We start from the raw sequence: 12,125 nt of genomic DNA on the forward strand, positions 1-12,125 counted from the left end.
TTTTAAAAGCTGGTTATATTCAATTAAGTGCCCTTTAATATAGACCACGTGGAAAATCCAATAAATTAGCATTTTGACATGCCCCTCTGTGCACCCTCTGTGATTTCCAGGAAGATTTTAACCCACTTAACCCCAACAGTTCTCAAAGTTTTTACCATCCTTGTAAAGCCCTAGTTATTTCTGAAGATGGATTATTTACTTCATGTGATTAGTGATTCATTTTAAAGTAAAACAAAACCTGTCCCTCATTTTAAGGTCGACCCTCCTACTTGGCACACACTGGTTGAATCAATGTTGTCTCAATGAAATTACGTTGAACCAATGTGGAATACACGTTGAACTGACGTCTGTGGCCAGTGGGCTGTTATGTGAACTGAACTGTCGTTTTAATATGGTGGAACTATTCCTTTTCAAATATTTTTTTGCAAAAGAAACATTGAACATCTAATAGTCAAATCATAGTGTAAAAGCAGGTGAGCTGACCATTTTTGACCATTTTGTGGTGTTTTGTGTTGGACAACGGAGCGAGTCGAGCATAACGGGTCAACCCTGTTACCCATAGATCGACAGGCTAGAAATGTTTGAACAACAAGCTTCCATTTCCCCTGATTTATGGCCGATTTAAAATGAAATCGACAACCCTGTTATGGTCAACCATGTTACTTTATTTGGCACTTAATAGGCACTTACTGTAGTCATTTTAAAAATGTAGCCTCTTAAGATTGGAAAATGTGCCATGCAGGAAATATTACATTTATAGGGCTCTATTTTTGGCTGGTGTTAAACCTGCACAATTGTCAAACACACACTTGTTTGCAATTTCGACCTGTTAAAGCCGGTACTCTTCTATTTTCAAACCATAGCGCCATGATTAGTAATTTACCTGTCTTAAATGAGGTATCTTCATATTTAGAAACATTTGTTATTTTCCTGTAACAATTGCTTGTTTTCCATTTGAGTTTTTATTAAAGAACAAGCCCTTGTAGCCTACCCTTACATTATTATAATGAACGCTGGTTCAACAGCAATGTGTCCGGATTCTTTCTAATCCTGACACGCATTTGCCAAGCAACCTATCCATCAAATGTTTTCTAAATGGTACACTCGTGAGGCTTTTGCTGACATGCTTTTGGATGATTCACAATTCACATATGCCTACCTGCAGTGCACACTCCATTACTTTTGTATCCATCCCCATTTCCAAAGAGCGCATTTGAGGTTTAAAAAGTCTCCCGATGTTTGTAATTTACACTTTGACATTTCAGACTTGATTTTCCTTTAAGAAAAATTGATCAACCCCTATAAAATGTCCTTTAATTATAATCCACATAATAATTCACATTTCCTTTTGCTGCAGGATTAATTTCGTGCTGTAACAAACTGGCTCAAATTAAGATGCTACATCTGTACAGCTTGCCCAGATAAACACACTCAGTCAGAACAGTGGGATCTATCTATCCATGTCCTCCAGTGCTCTCAGTCAGAAGGAGGAATTGAGGTGCTCGTGCATCTTCTCCTCTTGTGTCTTTATGATCTTTATGATGATTCGACCCTTGGTGGTCTAGAATAAAGTGAATGATGATATCCATTTAAGGGTTGAGCTCGGTGGGATCTTTGAGCTTGATTAGTTGGTTGGTCTTTACCCGTTTTCTTAAGTGGAGGATAGAAATAACAGCTAGGGTGTAGTTTTCACTGGTTGTAACTAGGGATGCACCTATATGACATTTTTGGCCGATATTCAATATTTTCTTTGCCAAAAAACCCGATACCGATAACCAATATGAAATTTTGCGGCCTTTTAAGTATTCTAGAACAGTTAAATCGTTGAAACACACACACACACACTGACCAAAAAGTTATTTTGTTGGCATTTACGTATGTCCCCACTACCAGTAAAACATCATTAAAACCTATTTCTTTCACTTACTTGCTGTGCTCTTTTATTCACTTGTTCAGCCATTTCATTCTAAACCAGGATTTCATCATACATATCTAGCAGTGAAGTTTCAGCTCTGTCACGCCTGCTCCCGTTCCCCCTCTCTGGCGCTCAAGGGCGCCAGGCCGCTCATCATTATGCACACCTGTCACCATCGTTATGCGCATCAACGCTTCATTGGACTCACCTGGACTCAGTCACTTTATTGATTGCCTCCTCTTTATCTGTCTATTCCTCAGTTTGATCCTTGTACCTAGGTCCTTCTACCTAGCATCGAGCAGGGTGGCGACACAGTAAAGAGGCTCAGAGAGAATGCCACTGAATCGCTGGTTCACAGCCTCTAGTAGAGTACTTTTGCAAGTTTTAACCATACGGTCTGTGTCAGCAGTTTTGTTGAGCAGGAGTTTCAATGCCATGACAGAGGGTATCACGTCTGCTGCAGACGCAGTTGATGAGCTTGTTTCTCGAGTCAGTTGTTTCGAATGGAGCGAGGAGTGTGTTCATGTTTCCAAGTTTCAAACATGTTCTCAAATGGCAGAATCAGTATGAGAACCAGCACATTCTTGAGCATGCAATACGGCTTTCCTCAGTATGAAATCTTCGTCGACCCACTGTGCTGTCAGACTCAGCATGCTCATGGGGCTGACATCACTAATAGCATTGACGCCCATAGCAAGTAGCTCATGGATGTGCATTTCAACAATACTGTGTAACTCCGGTAGGGCAACATCTGAAAAATAGTATCTACTTGCTAGTGTTTATCGGTTCTTGAGGTGCTCGAACAGTCGGACGAAAGCCAGCATCAACCATAAGAGAGATTAATTGGATTAATTGTCCAGAGCAATGAATTCCATTATCTTGGCGTTAATGGATTTCGCCACTGATTTGTCTCGCTGAAATGTTCTTACTCTCATATGACTGCTCGACTTGAACTTGTTTAGTTGTGGTTGTGTACGCTTAGTTTTTTTCAGATTTTGTTTTAAGTAGTCGCTGAACGTCTGGGGGTGATGCACTTTCAAGTGAGTAATTACAGTGCCTTGCGAAAGTATTTGGCCCCCTTGAACTTTGCAACCTTTTGACACATTTCAGGCTTCAAACATAAAGATATAAAACTGTAATTTTTGTGAAGAATCAACAACAAGTGGGACACAATCATGAAGTGGAACGACATTTATTGGATATTTCAAACTTTTTTAACAAATCAAAAACTAAAAATTGGGCGTGCAAAATTATTCAGCCCCCTTAAGTTAATACTTTGTAGCGCCACCTTTTGCTGTAGCGCTGTATTTTTCGTGGCGTCATTACGTCATCTACCTACGTTATACAGGTATGCAGGTCAGCTTTGACATCGGTTTTGCACATTGGCATTAAACTAGATGCCGATGTTGTAATTTTAGCTAATATTGGCCGATTCTGATATGCGTACCGATATATCGTGCTCCCTTAGTTGTAACCCCTGTGGTCTCCAGTTAGCTGGTTAGAGATGGCTCCCTAGCCTGTGGAAGTGGTGGTGGTGGGGTGATTCCATGGAATCTCAGACACATTCCAGAGGAAATGAAGGGTCCTGTCGCCTGTGGGGGAGTAAAGACCCTCACTGACTCAGCGTCTGTCTCCTTAGGGTACCATTTGATCCCCCTGTTTACTGAGGACCCCCCTCAGGTTGCTTCCTGTCCCCCAGGGTCCCTCCAGTGTCTCTGTCCTATCCCCCCTCCTCTCCAGACCCTATTACCTCTGACCACCCTCCCACTCTGCGCTCATCTGCCAGTGTCTTCAGTGTCTCATGCTCAGTCTTCATGGACACACCCAGTCAGTGAGACATTATTGTGTATTACATGACCATTTCCTAATCCTAAAGCTTGTGATTGCTGAGGCGACCATTATTACATACCCACCAGACATATAGACATCTTATATATTGTGTCTGAGTGAGGTTTCATAATCATTCTTTCTGATCCCTTTTATACATGGTGTCTGTGATTGCAGGCTATTCTGCCCATCCTTCTCAGACTCGTAATATTGTATGGAGCCCACCACTGTGCTGAAGAGCTAACCCTGAACTGTGTTGTGTTGTTTGTGTTGCAGTGGTGCAAAAGGTTGACAATGTGTCCGAAGGTATCGAGAGCTATGGGGGGAAGATCATTGCTGTGGAAACAGACTTGAAAAAGCTAGGTGAGTTTCCCCACTACCTATAGCAACTTGACCATGCATAATCCTTTGTAACTTAAGCATGTGTAACTTAAGCATGAAGTCTCTTTAATCTTTGATTGAAGAGTAACCACACCAACCATTATGTAATCATTTCTTTCACACCATGTCCCCAGATGACCAGACTGGGGAGAAGTCGGAGAACACTACCACAGAGATCCAGGCCTTTAAGAACAACATCCGAGCTCTGCAGCGGCAGCTGTCTGAGGTGGCAGAGAGGAGCAGCAGTAACCGGGCGGCCCTGGGTCGTCTGCAGGATTCTGGCCTGGACATGCAGGGCAGCCAGGGCTCCATACAGGGTCTGCTGGATGCCAACACGGCCGCGCTGAGGTCGGTCAATGGCACCCTGCGGGCCTACGGTGGCACCATGGAGGGTCTTCAGGAGGACACGGCTCGGCTGCAAACTGAGCTCCAGGAGCAGGTTCGGCAGCAGAGCCAGGCCCTGCTGAGCATCGGGAATCTTAACCTCACCCAGGCCCAACAGAGGGGGCTGATCTCGGCTTTGCAGAGATCTGTGGACGACACCAGCCAGGCCATCCAGAAGATCCGAAACGACTTCCAGAGCCTGGAGCAGACGGCCAGGCAGACGAAGTCGGACGCTGATTGGCTGAAGGAGAAAGTGCAGAACCTCCAGGTGCTGGCCTCCAACGCCTCTGCCCTGGCCAAGTCCAACAACGACAGCCTGGAGGATGTGGGATCTCAGCTGGCTTCGCTGTCTGGACAGCTCCAGAACACCTCCAGCCTGGCAGAGAACCACGACCAGACTCTTAGGGAGATCATGGACCAGCAGCGCGACCACGACAACCTCACCTCCTCTAAGTTCGACCAGCTGGAGATACGCCTGGACGAGTCAGAGGGGAGCATCGACCGTGTGACAGGCAACATCAGCTTTACTACCCAACTCCTGGGCGCCATCAACCTGAACCTCAACGAGCTGCGCACCTGCGCTGAGACAGTGGGGCGCCACTCCGACTACCTGTCCGACTTGAATGCCACTGTGTCGGACGTGAGGTCGGACGCCACCACACTGAGGTCGCAGCAGGACGACCTGGTGGCCCGCCTGGACAAGGAGGTCACCAGCCTCTCTATCATCATGGAGGAGATGAAGCTGGTAGACAGCAAACACTCACAGCTCATCACCAACTTCACCATCCTACAGGGTAAATCAAATGAAATCACATTTAAATGTGTCTTATACAACTGGTGTAGACTTTACCGTGCAATGCTTGCTTTGTAGCCCTTCCCAACAATGCAGAGTTTAAAAATAAAATAAACTCAGCAAAAAAAGAAACGTCCTCTCACTGTCAACTGCGTTTATTTGTATGAACATAACCAGATTTAACAACTGAGGCATAAACTGAACAAGTTCCACAGACATGTGACTAACAGAAATGGAATAATGTATCCCTGAATAAAGAGGAGGTCAAAATCAAAAGTAACAGTCAGTATCTGGTGTGGCCACCAGCTGCATTAAGTACTGCAGTGCATCTCCTCCTCATGGACTGCACCAGATTTGCCAGTTCTTGCTGTGAGATGTTACCCCACTCTTCCACCAAGGCACCTGCAAGTTCCCGAACATTTCTGGAGGGAATGGCCCTAGCCCTCACCCTCCAATCCAACAGGTCCCAGACGTGCTAAATGGGATTGAGATCCGGGCTCTTCGCTGGCCATGGCAGAACACTGACATTCCTGTCTTGCAGGAACTCACGCAAAGAACGAGCAGTATGGCTGGTGGCATTGTCATGCTGGAGCATCATGTCAAGATGAGCCTGCAGGAAGGGTACCACGAGGGTGGAGGATGTCTTCCCTGTAACCCACAGCATTGAGATTGCCTGCAATGACAACAAGCTCAGTCAGATGATGCTGTGACACACCGTCCCAGACCATGACGGACCCTCCACCTCCAAATCGATCCCGCTTCTGAGGCCTCGGCCTCGGTGTAATGCTCATTCCTTTTACGATAAACACGAATCCGACCATCACCCCTGGTGAGACACTTTTTGCCAGTCCTGTCTGGTCCAGCGCGGTGGGTTTGTGCCCATAGGCGACGTTGTTGCCGGTGATGTCTTGTGAGGTCCTGCCTTTACAACAGGCCTACAAGCCCTCAGTCCAGCCTCTCTCAGCCTATTGCGAACAGTCTGAGCACTGATGGGTTGTGCGTTCCTGGTGTAACTCTGGGAAATGTTGTAGTTACCATCCTGTACCTGTCCCGCAGGTGTGATGTTCAGATATACCGATCCTTTGCAGGTGTTGTTACATGTGGTCTGCCACTGCGAGGATCATCAGCTGTCCGCCCTGTCACCCTGTAGCGCTTTCTTAGGCGCCTCACAGTACGGGCATTGCAATTTATTGCCATGGTCCCGTCTGCAGTCCTCATGCCTCCTTACAGCATGCCTAAGGCACGTTGACGCAGATGAGCAGGGACCCTGGGCATCTTTCTTTTGGTGTTTTTCAGAGTCAGTAGAAAGGCCTCTTTAGTGTCCTAAGTTTTCATAACTGTGACCTTACTTGCCTACCGTCTGTAAGCTGTTAGCGTCTTAACGACCGTTCCACAGGTGCATGTTCATTAATTGTTTATGGTTCATTGAACAAGCATGGGAAACAGTATTTAAACCCTTTACAATGAAGATCTGTGAAGTTATTTGAATTTTTACTAATTATCTTTGAAAGACAGGGTCCTGAAAAAGGGACGTTTCTTTTTTTTGCTGAGTTTAGTAACACAAGAGGAGTAAAATAAATGCCACAGAATGGAGCTATATACGGGGAGTTCCAGTACTAGATCAATGTGCAGAGGTACGAGGATTTGAGGTAGATACAGTATGTACATGAAAGCAGGGTAAAGTGACACTCACACTCCTCTACTACACTTTGAACAGTTGATCAGACGCAGGTTTATATATATTTTTGATTGTTTCTTGTTTCAGGTCCACCTGGTCCAAGAGGCCCACGGGGAGACAAAGGACCCCAGGGAGGAGCCGGTCAGCCCGGTCAGAAAGGGGAGAAAGGGGATACAGGTGGGCCTGGGGTGCAGGGGCTCCGTGGAGAGAAGGGATTTCCAGGACCACCAGGAATACAAGGGTTCAAAGGTCAGCCAGGCTCACGGGGGAACCCAGGTTCAAAGGGCTCCCGAGGGTCAGGAGGCAGAGCAGGACCCCCGGGAGCGAATGGTGAGCCAGGCACTGCTGGGCTCCCTGGGAGAGATGGACAGGCCGGTCCTCAGGGGCCACAAGGTCCGTCGGGAGACCGAGGACAGGTGGGGCCGGCTGGGGCACAGGGACCCAGGGGACCAGTGGGGCCCATGGGGGCCCCAGGGCCACCTGGACTGCCAGGATTCACTGCCCGATCTGCAGCAGCAGCAGCGGTGCCTTTGGTCCCTTTCTCGATGCAGAGTGAGGCCCCCGCACCTACTGTGTCGGCCCCAGGTGATACACATTCGTTTTTATACACCATCGATATGTCTGTATCACTCTGTCAAACACCATGTATGGTAGACAGGACATTAGTTCATTGTGATAGTATAACAATAACCGTTCACTGCAGGTTGTCCTCAAGAGTGGGTTGGCTTCAGAGACAAATGCTATCACTTCTCCAAAGAGCTGTACAACTTTGACGATGCAAAGAAAAGCTGTGATGCCCAGACTGCGTCAATGGTGATCATTAACGATAACGATGAACAGGTAAGAAGAGTCATCCTCATAGGCCTTTCAAAATCAAAAGCACAAATGTTCAAACAGTCATTACTGACATTACTGACATCATGTTTCCTTGTTTTCTCTCAGAAATGGCTGCAAAAGCAGACCTCTGGAAAGGGCTACTTCTGGATGGGTCTGACAGACAGGGAGGAGGAGAATGCATGGCGCTGGCTGGATGGAACCGAACCTGCCTTCTCGTATGTATAATACCTCAGTGTCAAGGCCGATGTTAGTCTTTCACAGCCGAGATAATCCCATTATATTAATGCAAGACTAAAGGGGAAGACGCAGTCACATGCATGTGTCTCAAGTTAGGTTTCAGTGTGTGTGTGCCCTCTGCTGTGTGACTGTAGGCAGTGGAAGCCAGGACAGCCAGACAACTGGAGCCACGGGCACGAGAGAGGAGAGGACTGCGCTGGCCTCATCCACGAGGGACTGTGGAATGATTTCTTCTGTGAAGATCTCATCAGCTACATCTGCGAGAAAGCCATGAAGTATCCGTGAGTATCCCATCTACAGTATCCCTCTGTCTCTTTGTGTGTCTGTTTGTCTCGTCCGTGAAGTTTTCTAGATGTATATATTTTGTTCTTTTTCTAGTCATAGTTGTTTTGTTTGCAAAAATGAGTTTGGTAATCTGCAAGCAATGTCGTTTTCTGCAGCAAAAACTCCAGGATTATAGCGCCCTCTGTGGAAGGAGCAGAAACAGAGGAGGCATGGTTGAGTCAGAGGCGGTATGATGAGCATCATTAGGCCCCGCCCACAAGTGACACTAGCCATCTGACACCCTATGCATGGACATGCTATGTGGAGAGATACGAGGGACAAGCTTCACAAGCCTGAATCGAGACTATGGCTGCATTCACTGAGATTTCCCCCACTGGTAGCCAGATTCAGCTCTCCTCCAAAGTGAATCCAGACCACTACTTCTAGAATTTGCATTCCAGCAACATGACAATCAAGTGTTGAGGGGAAGATCAATCGTTTATTTTTTATTTTTAATAATCACCAAAGTAATTGACTCATATAGATTTGTCTCATTTAATTGTTTTTAAATGCTGTTTTTTGTGTGACGTTAAGTCCATTTATAACTGATTATCTGAATGTATATTTTCATATTGCGGTTTTTCGATGTAGACCATTATTTTACGGCGCCAATGGGACTCACCACAGTGTCTTTCACAGTTGATCGTCTAGTTCCTTCAGAATTATGTGAGGTGCAAAATGATGCGCAAATAAACCAAAGAAATGTCGCCGATATGTCCTTTCTCAAACATCAAGAACTGTCTAGCTATATATAAGTATGTTATTATACACATTCATCAAAATAAATGAAGTATTTACACATAATAACAGTCAGAAAGTCTGCTTGGTTATGAAGTCAAGACTGCATAAGTTTACATGTTAGTATTTCTATATGTATGGTACTGTATATTTGCGTATGGGGCCTGTATGGTGTATGAGTGTGTACTTTTCCACAATATAACAAGTGACTATGGTCATGTTCCAGGCTGGTTTCAATGCAGACATTGAATTGCATCAACTAATGGTTGCACGCCACATCATCCTGTCCCTCTGGGATATTGCAGGGATATCTGCGGGCAAAAATGCTTGATTTTGCTGCGGCAATTCTGACATTTTGCATGCCAATATGCAATGAGTTTGTCCTCCAACGTGTCACTAAAATGCGGGGACGAGGGAAAAAGGTTGTTGGGATGTGGCTTGATTGAACCATATTGTGCGGTAAATGTACGGTGATCGGTTGAAATTGAGTCCAATTTATGTGCTGCGATGATGGGTCGGTTTTAGTTTTATGTGATGATATTGCAATGATTTTACTGTTTTATGCGGAAATAGTGCAGTGATTTGTCAAATTTGCAAGTATGCGGGGAATTGTTGACGTTTCAAAAAGATGTGCAATTGCAGAATCCTGGAGGGAGTGAGGGACTAATAATCGACTGTGCTCCCGGGCATCAGATTACTATACCATATGATGTGTGCAGCTGTTTTGATAAACACCTTTCCAGGCGGTGTGGCATCGGCAATGTAGTCAGCCTGGAACGCTGCCTCTGGCTCATACCTAACAATATCTCATTTAAATTACATTTTTCTGCACAAATGGAATTCATGTTCCCTGGTTTTGATAGTCACAGTTACCTTGTGTGTACTTTTTAGCCAGTAATTCTGAAAGTAATGCTCACGAGCCCAAAAAATTGCGAGCCAAAAAGTATTGCGTACCATGTCACACGTGCAGATATAAACGCCACATCATTGCACTCACTCGCTGTACTGTGTGCATCTTGCTAGCTGTCACTCACATGGCGAGGGACTGAAGCTCATTGGCTCATAGAACTCGAATTGCTAGGGGGCTGGCCCTAGAAAATGTAGGGAGAACGGCTTCTCGAAAAACAGTTGCATTCAAACTCGATATTTTGTGGCTAATTCAGGCAAGACAGTAATTCTTATCATAGATTATACATGTAGGAACTACACAGTGACTCATCCAGCCCAAAGTGGGAGGTGGGTGGGCCTGGGAGGGCATAGGCCCAGCCACTGGGGAGCCAGGCTCAGCCAATCAGAATGAGTTTTTCCCCACAAAAGGCCTTTGTTACAGACAGAAATATACCTCTGCAACCCCTCCCGTCGTCCCGTCCCCGACGTTCCCGCAGGTGAAGAAGCCACACGTGGAGGTCCTGGGATGGTCTGTGGTTGTGAGGCCGATTGGACGTACTGCCAAATTCTCTAAAACGTTATTGGAGGCAGTTTATAGTGGAGAAATTAACATTATATTATCTGGCAGCAGCTCTGGTGGACATTCCTGTAGTCAGCATGCCAATTACGCGCTCTCTCAAAACTTGAGACATCTGTGGCATTGTCTGGTGTGACTAAACTGCACATTTTAGAGTGGTCTTTTATTGTTCCCAGCACAAGGTGCACCTGTGTAATGATCATGCTGTTCAATCGGCTTTTTGATATGCCACACCTGCCAGGTGGATGGATTATCTTGGAGAAATGCTCACTAACAGGGATGTAAACATATGTGTGTACACAATTTGAGAGAAATAAGCTTTTTGTGTGTATGAAAAATGTCTGGGATCTTTTATTTCAGCTCATGAAACATGGGACCAACACTTTACATGTTGCATTTATATTTTTGTTAAGTATACTTAGGGCTCTATTCAAACTGCATCGCGGATGTTCAGCTTTTCAGCATGATTGAAATTTAAAGGCAACTGCATTAGCGGAGACCGCATTCACGGTAAACACTGCATACGTCGGCTCAATTGGACATTACCTTTAAATTTCTACATGTCGCGGAATCTGTAAATCTATATCATATGATGTGGCGGTTGAACACCTATCCAGATGCTGCGAGTTCTGGCAGTGTAATATAGTCAGGCAAGAACACAGCACGTCTCTCGTGCTGGAGATCTTGCCAGAGGTCTCATTTGCCTTTATGGTGCTTGGAAGTTGATTCCATCCTTGGATCCACGTTTTTGTACTTACAGTACTTATAAGATACTGTACTGCATCTTCACATGTACTGTACATTTGTGGCTGGAAAAAATAATAATTGTCCAGTGATTTTTGACATTGAGTTTTATTGTTTCTTTCTTTCTTGTCTAACCCTGATTCATAGCATTATGTCAATTCATTCAGGACACTGTAGCACGGGGCTCGATATCACAGTGCATATAATTAGAGGAACACTTCAAGTCGTACATCGTTTCCCCAAAACATTTTACATTCTGTTTTTCCGTTCCTATCTCCATCCCTATTCCAGTTTCTCATTCAGCTGCACAGAAGTTTGAAACGATCTGACACAGTAGCACCTTTTAGTAGAGGGAATCTAACACTAACAAACAGTACAATACCAACCAGGACAATGGGATTCCGAACACAGATTTTTAAGCATAAAGAACAAAACAGTGACTAACTGAAGACTGTGAGAGCTCAGAAATAATTCCTCTCTTATCTTCTGTCTTCTAAGTTGGCTTGAACTTTGAAAAAAAAAACAAAGAGCTTTTCTGTAAAGTTGTAACCTGCACACTTGTGAATACATTTGACTGAGCTCTTTGGTAAACATTAAAGCAACATGGAGAGAACATTAGGAAAACAAGTTAACAAGTTTGAGCAGTCTCAGCTACACCTAACGTACTAATAACATTCAATACAAGTGTATTACTGCCTTACAAACCATATAATATTGCCAACCAGATGATATGTGAATAAATTAAGTCATTCTTCAAATGATCCGATCTGTGCATAAAATAGCCTACTAATGTTGCTGTTTC

The 12,125-nt window shown here is 44.9% G+C and overlaps 1 protein-coding gene across 2 annotated transcripts in view; it reads left to right on the top strand.

Annotated features, from left to right (window-relative positions):
* Positions 1–12,069, top strand: part of LOC135517480 (collectin-12-like) — a 66,902-nt gene extending 54,833 nt beyond the window's left edge. For both annotated transcript variants that reach the window (XM_064941807.1, XM_064941806.1), the window contains 7 exons: positions 4,019–4,105; positions 4,258–5,301; positions 7,066–7,563; positions 7,682–7,818; positions 7,921–8,030; positions 8,187–8,333; positions 8,493–12,069. In XM_064941807.1, coding sequence (XP_064797879.1) covers positions 4,019–4,105; positions 4,258–5,301; positions 7,066–7,563; positions 7,682–7,818; positions 7,921–8,030; positions 8,187–8,333; positions 8,493–8,583 — 2,114 coding nt within the window. In that variant the 3' untranslated portion in view covers positions 8,584–12,069. The remainder of the gene's footprint in view (positions 1–4,018; positions 4,106–4,257; positions 5,302–7,065; positions 7,564–7,681; positions 7,819–7,920; positions 8,031–8,186; positions 8,334–8,492) is intronic.
* Positions 12,070–12,125: the final 56 nt, after the last annotated feature.

The sequence above is a fragment of the Oncorhynchus masou genome, chromosome 28 (assembly GCF_036934945.1).
Source record: "Oncorhynchus masou masou isolate Uvic2021 chromosome 28, UVic_Omas_1.1, whole genome shotgun sequence".
NCBI lineage: Eukaryota > Metazoa > Chordata > Actinopteri > Salmoniformes > Salmonidae > Oncorhynchus > Oncorhynchus masou.